A 14,592-nucleotide genomic window follows, 5' to 3' on the forward strand; every position below is an offset into this window, starting at 1 on the left:
AAAAAAAAAAGGCTTTATAAAAGCCACAGGAGAATTCATTTTAATTAACTTTTCTCTGCCTTGATTACAAGAAAAGCCTATTTATGAGTCACAAAGGAAAGATGCAGTCTAGTCACTCCTTGCTTACACAAACTTAAATCAGGTCATCTGTGACCTCAAGTGATCATTTTGAAATACATTCACAGATTCCCTCCATCGGAGCAGCATGGTGCTCCGATTCCAGGCAAAGGGCTAACCTCGATTACGGGATGGGGCAGCCTGATAAATTAATTCCTACACTAAAATCACAACACACCTCAGAGAAGTCTCCACCCTCTTTCCCACACCCTCCTCCATACCAGAGCTCTAGACCTTGGGTCTTTAGCACTGCCATGGTTTCAAAGCTGATTAGCTAACTTACGTAATAAAACTAAAATAAATGCTCACAATCAAAAAAAAAAAAAATCACAACACACTGGCAACTATAATTTTTTAAAATCTGCTCCTATAGTAACAGTTCAAATTTCTCTCCCCCATGAACTCCCTCAACATTTTATCCACACCCTATGAACACCTTTCAATCATCTACTTTCAATTATAAGAATTTGTATACTTGTCTTCATTCATTCATTCATTCATTATACAGTGGATTTTTCAAGAGCAGCATCCATCAGGGCCACCACATACGCCATAAGAGGAAAGGTGGACACTGGAATCTAGCACTCAGTTCGCCAAGATTTGCATCCTCAGAGTTGTATCCATCCCAAAGACTCAACTTTTCTATAAACTTGCACAAAGGTTTTTTTTGTTTGTTTTTTAATTTTCTTGTACCTCTCCTAGTGTCTAGCACAAGAGAAACTCAACTCAAAATCTTTTTCTGAATAAATCTTTCTTAAATAAAGTTTTCATTCCTACTAATACCAAAAGAGACTGTGCCGATTTATATTTCCATGAATTTAGTGAACATAGCATATGTTAACATTAAATGTAGATATGGTTCCTCCATCTTCTGCAAAAGATTGCAAGCATTTCTAGAACCAGGACTATCTCCAAGTTCACCAAATCACATAGGATCTACAACTACTTTACACATTGATAATACTAGTCAACACTTGCTGGTACTGATACCACATTAGGGAAAGAAGAAGGAAGACCTTACCTGCAAACACGGAATCATGTCACAACACAGCTGAAGTATCTGTTGTTCCAATATTGATGGCTGTGCTTCATCACACAGAACCCGGGGTTGAAGTAAGACTTTTAGCAGGGCTAGTCGGAGTTTAGCATATTCTTGTGACTGGGATGGTTCACAATATAGATACCTCAGAAATGGTGCCATTATTTGGACACATGAAACTTGTGACCTGCAAATTATGTAATGCAGTAGCCATGTGAGTTAAGTACACTACAAGAATACTAGCATGTATCAGTTTATAGTTCATGACATATCAAACTACCAAGCCAGCAAGTGTAATTTTTCTTCTTTCATTCCACTATGACTTAATTAGATCTATGCCAAACAGTTCTTTGCGCACTGAGTGAAATGACAAGACTGGAAGACCATGAGGCAGTTGCTCAGGAGTAGGAGTCTGTTTTGCACATTAGAATTGTATCTACATCTCCAGAATCAGTTTCTGTGAACAATAGAATCATCTGAGAAACTTTTTAATATTATAAAAGTGAGGATCTACTCTCCAGTATGACTATTATGGTTTAGATATGAGATGTTCCCCAAAAGCTCATGTGTTTAGACAATGCAAGAAAATTAGGTGAAATGATTGGACTGTGACAGCCTTAACTTAGTCAATGCATTCATCTGCTTGAATGGATTAAGTGAGTAGTAACTATAGGGAGGTGGGCATGGCTGGAAAGGGTGGGTCACTCAGGGCATGCCTCTGGGGTGTATATTTCATCCCTGGTGAGTAGGGGACTCACACACTCACACTCTCTCTCTCTCCCCTTCCTGATTGTCACATCCTGAGCTGCTTTTCTCTGCTATGATGTTCTGCTTCACCTTGGGCCCAGAGCAGTGGAGCTGGCTATTTATGGACTCAAACAGTGAACCCCAAATAAACATTTCCTCCTCTAAAATTGTTCTTGTCAGATCTTTTAGTCACAATGGCAAAAAAAGAAAAAGAAAACAGTTGATAATAAGAGGCATGTGGTTTTGGGAAAACTCTGCAGGTGAGGATCTACATAAAATATATCCATACAACCATCCTAAAATGATTCCAATGACAGCTAACATTTACAGTACTTATCTACAAATTTGCTTTCTGTAGTTCCAGTTACCCTCAACCAGTCTGAAAATATTAAATGGAAAATTCCAGAAACAACTCATAAGTTGGAAGCCACACACTGCTCTGAGTTGCCTGACAATATATCATACTATCCCACTCTGTTCCTCCCAGGACATGAATCATCCTTTATTCAGCATGTACATGTTGCATATGACATTCACCAATAATCACTTAATAGTTATCTTAGCTATCAGGTCAACTGCTCATGTATCCCAATGCTTGTGTGCTGATGACCTTTACTTAATAATAGTAACAAAACACAAGAGTAGTAATGCTGGCAATTTAGATATGTAAAGAAGTCATCAAGTGCTTCCTTTAACTGAACACTTAACTTAATAAAGGGGGGGAAATCATATGCTGCATTTGCTAAGATCCATAATAAATTTATTATTGCTAATCTTTTAATCTTTATTTTCTCTTTAACTGAAGAGTTTCTTGTTATGTTACCTAGGCTGACCTTGAACTCCTAAGCTCAAGCAATCCTCCTGCCTCAGCCTCCTAAGTAGCAGGGGCTACAAAAACATGCCACCCTGACCAGCTATGTTCTTGTTAAACCCATATTGCACACCTAATTTATACATTAAATTTTAGCATGGGTATATATGTTGCTATGATGTGGTTTGTCCTCCAAGGACTCATGGGTTGGAGGCTGGGTCCTCAGTTTAGTGGTATAGAGATGTGGGACCTTTGAGAGGTAAAATCTAGTGAAATGCCCTTAGGCCACTGGAGATATTGCCTTCAGAAGAGAGGAAGGTAGTTCTCATGGAATCCCAGAGTTAGTTATCAACAGCAAGTTATTATAAAAGCCTGAGCTGTTGCCTGAATCCCTTTCTGGATTCCTATGTAAAAATGTGCTTTTTCTCTCACCTGCTCCTGTCATCATGACACTATCCTTCACGAAGCCTTTCACAGAGCCTAGCAGAAACCAATACCATGCTCTTGAACCTTCAGAACTGTGAGTTAATAAACCTCTTTGCAGTTATCCAGCCTCAGGTATTTTAGTATTGTAATACAAAATGAATACCGGATAGGGGAAAACAGTGTATATATAGGCTTCGGTACTAGGCACAGTTTCAGGTATCCACCAACAGTCTTCAAATACCATCCCCACTGAGGATAAGCAGGGGTTGAAAGTGTTGCTGTAATCAAGAACATTTATGATGTGCAAATTATTGCACTTTAAGTCTTTATATTCATTTAATCTTTACCACAACCTATAAAATAAAAACATTACCCCCTCATACAGATACAGAAACTGAGAGGGAGAATGAAGTAATTGTCAAAATTCTCCCTTTAAACATTTCCCACTCAAAAGAGGGGGGCTCTATATGCCTTTTTACATATCTTTCCTATCTATTTAGATCTTATTGTATCCCAATAATTCCTAATTCATATGTGAGAATGACCTTCAAAAATAAAAATCTAATTATGTCATTAAATTAAAATAGTCTGCCCAATATTTATCCCAATTCACAATCCCTCTATAATCTGACTTCTGCTTATCTTTCCACCTTCATTTCTTTGCTCCCCATTGAACTCATTATGCAATATATATATTCAAATCTTCAATCAAGCTGTCTGGGCTTTTCTGCCTTGTTCTTCCCTCTCCCTGTTATATTCTCATTTTCCTCCTATTCTTCCCCCAACACACACCCTGGCTAATTTCTATTACCCTTCAGTTCTAGTGACTTTCGGAGGCCCTTTTCTGACAGACGGTCTTGGTCAGGTCCCCATTATGATTCTTTTGTTGTTGTTTCTGGAGATTGAACCCAGGGCCTTGTGCATGCAAGGCAAGCACTCTACTGACAGAGCTCTCTATATACCCCCAGCCCCAGGTCCCCATTATGTACTTCCACTGCACAATGACTTTAACATCTTTAGGTATTTAATATCTATATCCTGTAACAAACTGTTAGCCAAATAAGGACATGGACCATGGATTCTTATTTACTGCTATATAACCAATAACTATATATATATATATATATATATATATATATGGTCTTCAAAGTGATATGCAATTAATTAGTTAATTCAATTACACTAAGTTATACAGTATTTTTCCAATTAGCATGCTTTGATTAAATAATTTTAATGTTTTCTGTATTATGCGTAATAAATTATTAGGTAAGATACAAAGTTAAACTGGTCATTATCTATTCCTAAGAACCATATGGTCTAACAAGGACAATCAGTAATGTTCTTGAACTAGAGTACAGTAAGGGAAAACTGACAAAAGAATGTAATTACTTCAGGGAAGAAATGGCATTCAGATTATTCTTGACAACATAATTACATAATACCATACATTTCCCAGCAACATGATTTCACAACATCATTAATAGATATTTTAAATTTACCAAATCAATAATTTTTATTCATTAATTTGTTCACTTGGCAAAATGCACGGACCACCTACAGTATACTTCATCTATGTGCTAGGGAACAAAAAGGAAAAAACAAAATTAGATAAACTCCCTATTCTCATGGATCTCACAGTCTGGAGAATTTTTATTATTATTTCACAAATACTTAATCTATAAAACGAAAAGACTTTTTGAGTTCATAACCATTACAAAAACATTTATCATACCATTCACTTCACAAAAATGAAAAACTAGGGGCTGAGGCTGTAGCTCAGTGGTAGAGCGCTTGCCTAGTATGTGTGAGGCACTAGGTTCTAGCCTTAGCACCACACAAAATAAAATAAAGGCATGCTGCCTACACACAACTACAAATTTTTTTTTTTAGAAAAAAAAACAAGCTTCATAAATGAAGGAGTCAGATGATATCATATGGGAACTGGATTGGAATATGAAGATCAGTTTCAAAAAAAGATTTGAGAAACATTGCTTCCCCATCTTTAATATAGTATTCCCCAAAGAATAAACACTCTCCAGGTGTCAATGGCATCTACAGATAACTTAATGGTTTTTTTCTACTTTGAAATGCTGAGGGGGAAATGCAATGTTCATATAAAAATATATATTTCCAAGATGTCATTGTGATTTGACATCAAGGGGACCATGATGTCGCTCTTCCTTAAGGACAATGCACTATTTAAAATTTCCTTAGTTTAATCTGTTCTGATTTTGTATTCTGCATTTCCTGTGTGGTATCTGATGATTAACTATCACTTCAATGAGATATGAAATTGCCAAGACTTAAAGAGAAAAGGGAAAGTAATAAAAAAAAAGACATCCTATAGTCCCCAAGTGATTTAAGAATGTTTAAAATGTGAACCATGATGCATCTCATATCTGCATGAATCTTTTCTATTTCTGTTCACCACTAAAGGAAATGTAGTGAAAGAAACCTAGAATAAGAGTCAAAAAAAAAAAAAAAAAAAAAAAACCTGAAGCATTAGACTCAACTCCACCAACTCATCTCCCAACCCTGAGCAAGTCATCCCATGTTGTTCTCCCAACTTACCTCATCCAAAAAATTATGTATTGGATTAAATAACCTTAAAGTACCCAGGCCCAAATTCCATGATATCATTGTTGCTTTACATAATTCTCGGTCCCTTAAAGGTGAAAGTAAGATTTCAACAATACAGGCCTTCAATAAATGAATGCAAAACTTAATTATAAAATAATGCCCCCAAAAGTCCAGCATGAAGGCAGGTACAGTGGCACACACCTGCAATCCTAGCGGCTCAAGAGGCTGAAGCAGGAGAACTGCAAGTTCAAAGCCAGCTTCAGCAACTTAGCAAGGCCCTGAGCAACTTAGTGAGACCCTATCTCAAAATATAAAAGTGGGCTGGAATGTTGCTTAGTGATTATCTGCCCCTGGGTTCAATCCCTGGTACCAAAAAAAAAAAAAAAAAAAACAAATCCTAGCATGAAGACATACTAACATTTCAGAACATCCATCATCTAAACACTATTAAAAATAAACAAATAGCTAGCTAGCTAGCTTGGTCAATAATTGTTAACACAGAATGATCTAGAATTCAGGCTATCAATCTTCACAACATTTTGCCTCCTTCCCATAGTTTGAATCACTCTACTCATATTCTTATTCAATTACCAACCTACCTGTATCACCTTCTAAACAACAACTTAAAGTTAACTGATTGTGGGATGGGAAGCAGAAATCAAACCTCAGAAAACTAAGAGTTCACTGAAAAATGCAACCAGAATTATAAATTTAATTCTTCAAAGAATAACCTCAGCATGCAAAAGTAGAAATGGGGCAATTTATATTTATTTGCAAAGAGTAATTTCAGTCATCTATAACTTCCAATTGATTACCAACACTTGGGAATGTAAGTAAAAGAAATGAGCCAATAGAAACTTATCAATAAATAAAACAAAGTCAACTAACAATGCTTTTTCCTTATGGATATCTGAACAAATTTCATTAGCATAACTACTTCCCAGTTCCAACACAATATTCCCTGGAGATGCAAATAACCAAACAGTAAATGTACTATTCGCTGACTAAAGGGAAGATGGGAAGGGAGGGGAGGGGAGGGGGGATAGTAGGGGATAGGAAAGGTAGCAGAATACAACAGTCACTAATATGGCATTATGTAAAAATGTGAATATGTAACAGATGTGATTCTGCAATCTGTATTTGGGGTGAAAATGGGAGTTCAAAACACAATTTGAGTCAAATGTATGAAAGATGATATATCATGAGCTATGTAATGCTTTAAATAATCAATTAAAAAAATAAAATAATGAAGAAATTAAAAAAAAAGCATTAGAAAGGAAATGCATTGTAAGAATTACCCTAAAAACCACCTTAATTTAACAAACTTGATAGCAGCAGCATCTTTCAAAAGCACCACTTTATTTAGCAACAAAAAGAAATTTCACTAAACAAATGTGCTTCTAAATTTGAGGGGTTTGTTTATCTTTGACAAAGTTGAACAATGGCCAACTTAGAAAATATTAATATCTGACCTAGGTGAAGAAAAAACAGGATAATGTCATTTTGAGCTAATGCATTCAGTTTCTCTCACTGGCAATTGAGTATAGTTATCAACTGAATATTTCTGTCCTACCCAAAATTCATATATTGAAATCCTAAACCCCTAGTGGTGGTATTAGGGCACTTTTGCAAGGAGATTAAGTCATTTGGGATGGGATCAGCATTCTTACAAAACAGGCTTAAGAGATGTTCCTGGCTCTTTCCACCTTGTGGGGACAAAGTGAAATGACAGACCCTTGAGAACCAGAAAGCAGACCTCACCAGACATCAAATCTGTCAGCACCCTGATCTTGAATTTCTCAGCCTCCAGAACTGTGTTTGCTGTTTATAAGCCACCAAGTCTATGGCATTTGGTTTTAGCAGCCCAAAATGAATAAAATACAAGATTACCTGTATCTCTTTAAAACTTCCTGCAGCAGTATATCCCTCCTAGAAATCCCATCTGAAATTGAAATTATGGACTCAGAAATGGTGTTCTAAGAAACTGTATTTATAGGATGCTATAAAACCTTCAAGAGCAAATATATATATATATATATATATATATATATATATATATATATATATATATATATATATATATATGAATGTAGCTGGTGTGGTGAAGGTAACTCGGGCATTACCCAGGATAATAGTGTCTTATCACACCTGTGTGAAAGTACTAAGTATGTCAGACACACTACAACACACTACCCAGGCCCTGAAATTCATGGGCCTCATTTATACAAATTCAATATTTATAATGCAGCTAGAAATGTACCAGGCATTATGAATACAAAGAATAATAAAACAGTTCCTGTCCTCAAGAAGGTTTCACAGCTAACAGAGGAAAGTAACAAAGATAATGTGGCAAGTGTGATGACACTGGAAATCACAATTACAAGAGTTCACAAGAAACACCCAATCCAGCTTGCATTAGGTCAAAGTCAGACTAGGTAGAGAATGCAGGAACAGAGATTTTTAAATGGAGAAGGTAGTTAGAGAGTAGGGTAAGAGTGGATTACAAGCAAAAGCACAGCTTCCAATGTAGAACCAAGAGCAAGCCAGTGTTCTGCTGAAGCATAAATCTGAGATGAACATAAGAGAAGATAAAATTGATGAGAACATGTAATAAACAGAGCCTATTATAACATATTCGATTTCATTCTGTAGTTCAGGAGTTTCAAGCTTGCAGAAAGCAAAAAAAAAAAAAAAAATTATTTTTCCTTTTTTCAGTAGAAGGCTTCCTAAGGCATCAAGAAGTAAATTCTGTAAGTATAGAATGAAAGGGGCAGGGGTACTCCCATGCTTAGCCCATATACGAGAAGGGCAGTTTGAAAACCACAGCCAAGAAATGATGCAGAAAAACGTTGTGATAGATTTCAGATATGGATTTGAGGAAGATGGGATTGAAGACAGAGACAACAGTTAGGGACAAGTGGTAACAGCCACAGCAAGCGGTGGTGAGTGCTAGGATCAGGGCCATGTACTGAGAAGAAAGAGGAATGTCCCTGAGGACCAACAGAAAGCCTAGGGATACTAAGCTAACTTGCACATCAGGTGGCCATCCGATCCCACTTGGCAGAATTACTTGATCCTAATGAGCAGTTTTCTAATAGACTAACTCACTAACCTATTTCCAGGGGAAGAATCCATCTCCTATAGTATTGTGTAGCCGTTGACTAATTTCTAGTCAATTTTCCTAACCACTAACTAGTATTTACCTACTTCAATAACAGTTTTCTTATATTAAATATTTCAACAACTAACAAATCTGGCAGATTTTTTTCCCCTCTTACTCTTAAAAAAAAAAAAAAAAAAAAAAAAAGGAAAGTACAACCAGTTCTAGGACATTTCTTTTGTTCAAGAGAAAACAGTCATTACAGCTTTAAAAAAAAAAAAAAAAAAACTCTAGCTCTAAAAATTAGCATATACCATTCCTTCTCCCTCATTTATTCTGTTTTACCTTACCTTTCAGGGCATTGCTGGAAAAAAGCTGTCAGCTGCTGCAAAAGCACTGGCCAGCAATCAGGTCTGTGTTCAAGCACAGTGATCAAAGGCTGAGGACGAGTTCTGAAAAACAAAGAAAGTCACGTTGGAAGCTGTCATTTCAGGACTGCACAGTTGCAATATCCAAATATAGCAGCAAAAAAAGCCAACATCATCTAGAGACTTTTTTCCAGATTTCCTGTCACAAAACCATCAAATGCCGCATTAGTTGCAAAGTTGATTCATTAGAAGTAACTTTTTCTCTTCTTTTATCCGTTTTGCAAAAAAGAAAATGAAACAGACCTGGAATCTCAGAAACCCAAATTTGAGACCAGACTATGTGATTTAATAGCTTTGATTTTGATCAAGCTCCTGCCTGAATCCAGTGCTTCTCTCAAAACCACCCCTTGATTCCTTCATTCTTGGAGATCACAGGTTACCTCCCTCTCCTCCTTCTACTTTCTTTTTAAGCCTGGAAGGTTCCATTTCCTCTAACATTAACCCACTTTGTAAACACTAACTTTCCTTCTCAGTTCAATCTTACTGGCTTCTCCTTGGTGCATGGTTCCGTGTCCCCTAGCATATTTAAGAAAAAAAGCAAATATTCCTTCTCCTATATCAAACAATAAACTATCCAAGCCAAAAATGCTCACAATTGCTGTTGAATGCAGATAAATCCACTTCCTTGGGCTATTTCCATTAAGATACCAAAACGACAAAAATTAAACATAAGATCTGAAATCTGACACTCAAAAACTGAAACTAAACAAGAAAAACACACAACCACAAGTCATTTTAAATAGTTTAAAAAGCCCTAGAATTACGAATTATCAGTTCTTCAAACTATGAAACATTATATAAAGCTTTGTTGATTTTTCTATTCAATGATTTTAATAAAACCTAAAAGTTCATTGCAAAAAAAAGATTAAACAATACAGAAATGTGAATGTTTTAAACACAGAAGGAACCATATACATAATGCTATTCTCTAAACTCAGTATTTAAGCCATAAATAAATCCTCAGCAATTATTTAAAAAAAAAATAGACCATCAGTTTTTATTGTTTTTTTTTTTTAAGAGAGAGCGAGAGAGACAGAGAGAGAGAATTTTAATATTTATTTTTTAGTTCTCGGCGGACACAACATCTTTGTATGTGGTGCTGAGGATCGAACCCGGGCCGCACGCATGCCAGGTGAGCGCACTACACCCCCAGCCCATATTGTTTTATTTATTTGTTTATCTGCCATGCTGAGAATCGAACTCAGGGCCTTGCACATGCTGAACAAACACTCTACCAGTGAGCTATACCTCCAGCACTCATATGATTTTTTAGAACTGCCTTCTTGGTGGTTGTCAGTGTTTGGGCTTTACCAGCAACATCAGTATCACCTGGGAATTTAGAAATGCAAATTCTTGGGACCCAGCTCAAACTCAATAAGCAGTTCTCCAAGAAATTCTGATGTACTACTAGAAAGCAGTTAGATTAGCTGTGGAGCTCTTAACACCAGTGCCCAGGTCACAGTTATCTTGGAGTTGCTAGGAATAGAGTTCATGCATAAGCAATTGTTAAAAACTCCACTGATAATTTTAATGTGTAGCCAAGGTTGAGAATCGCTGCTAGTAAAAACCACTAAAGAGCAAGATCTAGGGCAGAAAAACTGTTTTTTTTTTAAAAAGAATCAAAATCAAAATACAAGTACGGCAATGACATAAAAACATTCATGTTAAACATGTCTCTGATACTACTAGACAATTTCTGGATATTATAACACATTCTCTTTATTTTCTTCTCAAGCTCACCTTCTTTTTCACCTACTCACTTCACATGCTGGCAGACTCCTGCTGGCTAAAAGGCAGGTTATTTCTTACTGCCAGCTTACCACATAGCTGAGGGATGACTCCAAGCAACTTTTTACATTCAAAAATTATATCATCTAAATCCCAAATCCTTTGGAAATTAAACCTATCTAGAAATTGCTCCCATTCTAGTTGCCACAGATATTAATAAATATTATAATCCTAAAAGTTACTCAGGTATATAACAGCAAATGAACTCCTTAGATCGAAAGTTCATTGAGTGGGCTGGGATTAAGGCTCCATAGGTGGAGCACTTGTCTTATCACATGCGGAAGGCACTGTGTTCAATCCTCATCATCACATAAAAATAAATAAAATAAAGGTATTGTGTCCAACTACAACTAAAAAATAAATTTTAAAAAATACACATCTTTATCCAAATAAAATCAGGTCAACAGAAGTAAAAGACTAATTTTAAAGTAGGATTAGAAATAATGCATCTATGGCAATCTATTCTAATATGATGTGGTTTCTACTCCACTCAGATCAAGGGAGCCACTCTAGATTTGTTGCATGAAACTGAGGATGGAACCCAGTGCCTCATACATGCCAGGCAAGCACTCCATCACTAAGCTACAACCCCAGACCAATAATTCTTTATTCTGAGGGTTGTCCTATTTTGCCAGGTATTGGATTCAGCAGATTTCACTTAATATCTCAGATTCAAACTCTAAAAAATGAGATCAAGTAGAATATAGTAGGATAAAAACTATCCAGTAATCACTGACTTAGACCTCTGGATAATTAAGTTACACAGATAATTGATTATGTCCAATATAAGTGGCACTGCTATAGGGAATAATATACAATATTGATTCCAAGAAGCAGAAAATCTTGAGGGAAGGGAATTACAAAGTGAGAACATAGACTCTTCTTATTGACTAGCCCTTGATTATAAATATTGTACTATTTCAACTGAACACAACTAATCTAAAAATCAATTATAAATGCCAAAATTTTATTAATACTTTAAGCATAATGAACAGAGCAAAATTCTCCTTTGTGAATCATCAAATTGGTAGGTGAATGTTATAGAATATATAATAAATTGTTATGCTTAAGTAGTGGAATAGATATGTATTTTAAGTCAATAAATTGAACTGCCAGGCATGCGAGTTTCTCAAATTAGAACTACAGACATTTAGGCTAGATAATTCTTTTTTTTTTTTTTTTTAAGTTATAAATGGACACAATGCGTTTATTTATTTTAATGTGGTGCTGAGGATGGAACCCAGTGCCTCATACATGCCAGGCAAGTGCTCCATCGCTAAGTTACAATCCCAGACCATTAATTCTTTATTGTGAGGGTTGTCCTACGTACTACACGATGTTTATAGCAGCATCACTGGCCCCTTCCTATCACTAGATGCTGGTAACACTCTCTCTGCTCATGACCATCAAAATATCTTCTGATATGACCAATGTCCCCTGGTTCAGAACCACTGCTCTAAGTAAATAACAAATACTGTGGGGCCCCAAACCAAATAAAGCAAGTATCATCCCTGAGTTATTCAAAAAGATTGATTCTAACTTCATCCTGCCTTATACTGAACCACAAAATCATCAGTCAATCATGCTCAAATTTTTAATTTTCTCGTGGATATACAGTTTCCAAAAATTAATATTAGGTACACAAGAGAAACACAATACATTAGATACTAGAGGACTTAAAATGGAAAACAAATGGAAAATCATTCTTTTACAAAATAAAGAATCCTGCCCTAAAATAAACAACATTAAGTTATATACATGTTAATTTGATATGAAAATCTGGTATAAAAAATGAACTTATTTTCCTATTTAAGGTATTATAAATAGTGCATTTAAAATGTCATACAGCTGGGGCTGGGGCTGGAGCTCAGTGGTAGAGTGCTTGCCTAGCATGTGTGAGGCACTGGGTTCAATCTTCAGCACTACATAAAAAAATAAATAAATAAATAAAGGTATTGTGCCAATCTACAACTAAAAAAAAAAACTTTCTAAAAATTTCATACAGCTAAATATAGTTCACTTTTGATGTAACCAAAGATTGATATTAAATTTATGGATTATTCAAGATTTTTCTTTTCATACTTCTCACTCACAACTTGTTACCCATTTCTCTTCTTTCAAATACTGTCGACTGAAAAGGGGCAAGGTAAAATGAAAGGATCCACACTTAAAGAAGTCAACACTAATTGATTGTCCAGAAAAAGCCACAGACTGTAAACATTTTGCACAGTTATTGAAAATAGAACATTATCCTACTGTGTGTTCCTGTAAGGAGGATTGAATAAGAAACTACACACACCCAGAAGTAGGAAGTATATTGGAAATGGGTCAGAGGAAAAAAAAGAAGTTGGGAGAATACATTAAAATAATGTGGACATTTTTGCCTATTTTTTTCCTATAGTGAACATAGATACCTTGGGTAATTGCAAAGTTATTTCTTAAAAACTAGAATCCTTCAATATTACTCAGCAAATAAAAGAGAATAAAATCATGGCATTTGCAGGTAAATGGATGGAGTTAGAGAATATAATGCTAAGTGAAGTTAGCCAATTCCAAAAAACCAAATGCTGAATGTTTTCTTTGATATAAGGAGGCTGATTCACAGTGGGATAGGGAGAGGGAGCATGGGAAGAAAAGACAAACTCTAGATAGGGCAGAGGGGTTGGAGGGGAGGGGAGGGGGCATGGGGTAATTAATAATGGTGGAATGTGATGATCATTACTATCCAAAGTACATGTATGAAGACATGAATTTGTGTGAATATACTATGTATATACAACCAGAGATATGAAAAATTGTGCTCTATATATGTAATAAGAATTGTAATGCATTCTGCTGTCATATATAAATAAAAAATTTACATTTAAAAAAACTAGAAAAAAAAGAAAGAAGTCAACAATTTTAAATTGGAAGCACTATTGATGAAAAAGAGAAAATGTGGTACCAAAAACCAACATCAAAACAAAACTTGGATTATGCCTCAAAATTCAATTATCCCCAAAACTGGTATTCAAGTTAGTCAGTTGGCCACAACCCTTAATTCAAATAATGTTGTATGTGACGACCATACAATCATCCTGACCACTAACAGTGGCAGCCACTAAGCTATACAAGTTTAAAACACACACACACATCACATCATCATCACTACTTTATATAAGTAGTGCCTACAAAGCATCATTAGAATCATTTACACTTATGCAACCATTTTCATATCCCAAATGAAACAAAGTGGAAAGGTAGGATGAAATAGTGGGAGATAGCATAGAATTAAGCAGCAAAATTTCCAAAATTATATCCTGGTTCTGAAACAAATTATGAAATCTCAGGCAAGAGAATTAACCTCTCTTGGTAAGTTTCTTTATCTGTAAAATCAGACTAAGTACCGAACAGAGCTAAAGTTATATAACCCAGGCCATCATGAAAGCCCTAACCTTAGTAAGCTTGAAACTATAGGTGTAACCAAACCCCACCAAACCAGAAAGCAATGAAAACGGTTCTCAACTACTAGTAATTCTATGTCAAGCCTAAGTGATTTTAAGGCCAATGTCCACTA

The 14,592-nt window shown here is 35.7% G+C and overlaps 1 protein-coding gene across 3 annotated transcripts in view; it reads right to left on the bottom strand.

Moving 5' to 3' along the window:
- The window catches only part of FOCAD (focadhesin), a 283,295-nt gene that overhangs the window by 211,482 nt on the left and 57,221 nt on the right, over window positions 1-14,592 (bottom strand). For all 3 annotated transcript variants that reach the window (XM_081282574.1, XM_081282573.1, XM_081282575.1), the window contains 2 exons: window positions 9,171-9,272; window positions 1,139-1,343 (listed from right to left, as the gene is read on the bottom strand). In XM_081282574.1, coding sequence (XP_081138700.1) covers window positions 1,139-1,343; window positions 9,171-9,272 — 307 coding nt within the window. The remainder of the gene's footprint in view (window positions 1-1,138; window positions 1,344-9,170; window positions 9,273-14,592) is intronic.

Source organism: Spermophilus citellus (genome assembly GCF_964194105.1).
Source record: "Spermophilus citellus genome assembly, chromosome: 2".
In the NCBI taxonomy this organism is placed as follows: domain Eukaryota; kingdom Metazoa; phylum Chordata; class Mammalia; order Rodentia; family Sciuridae; genus Spermophilus; species Spermophilus citellus.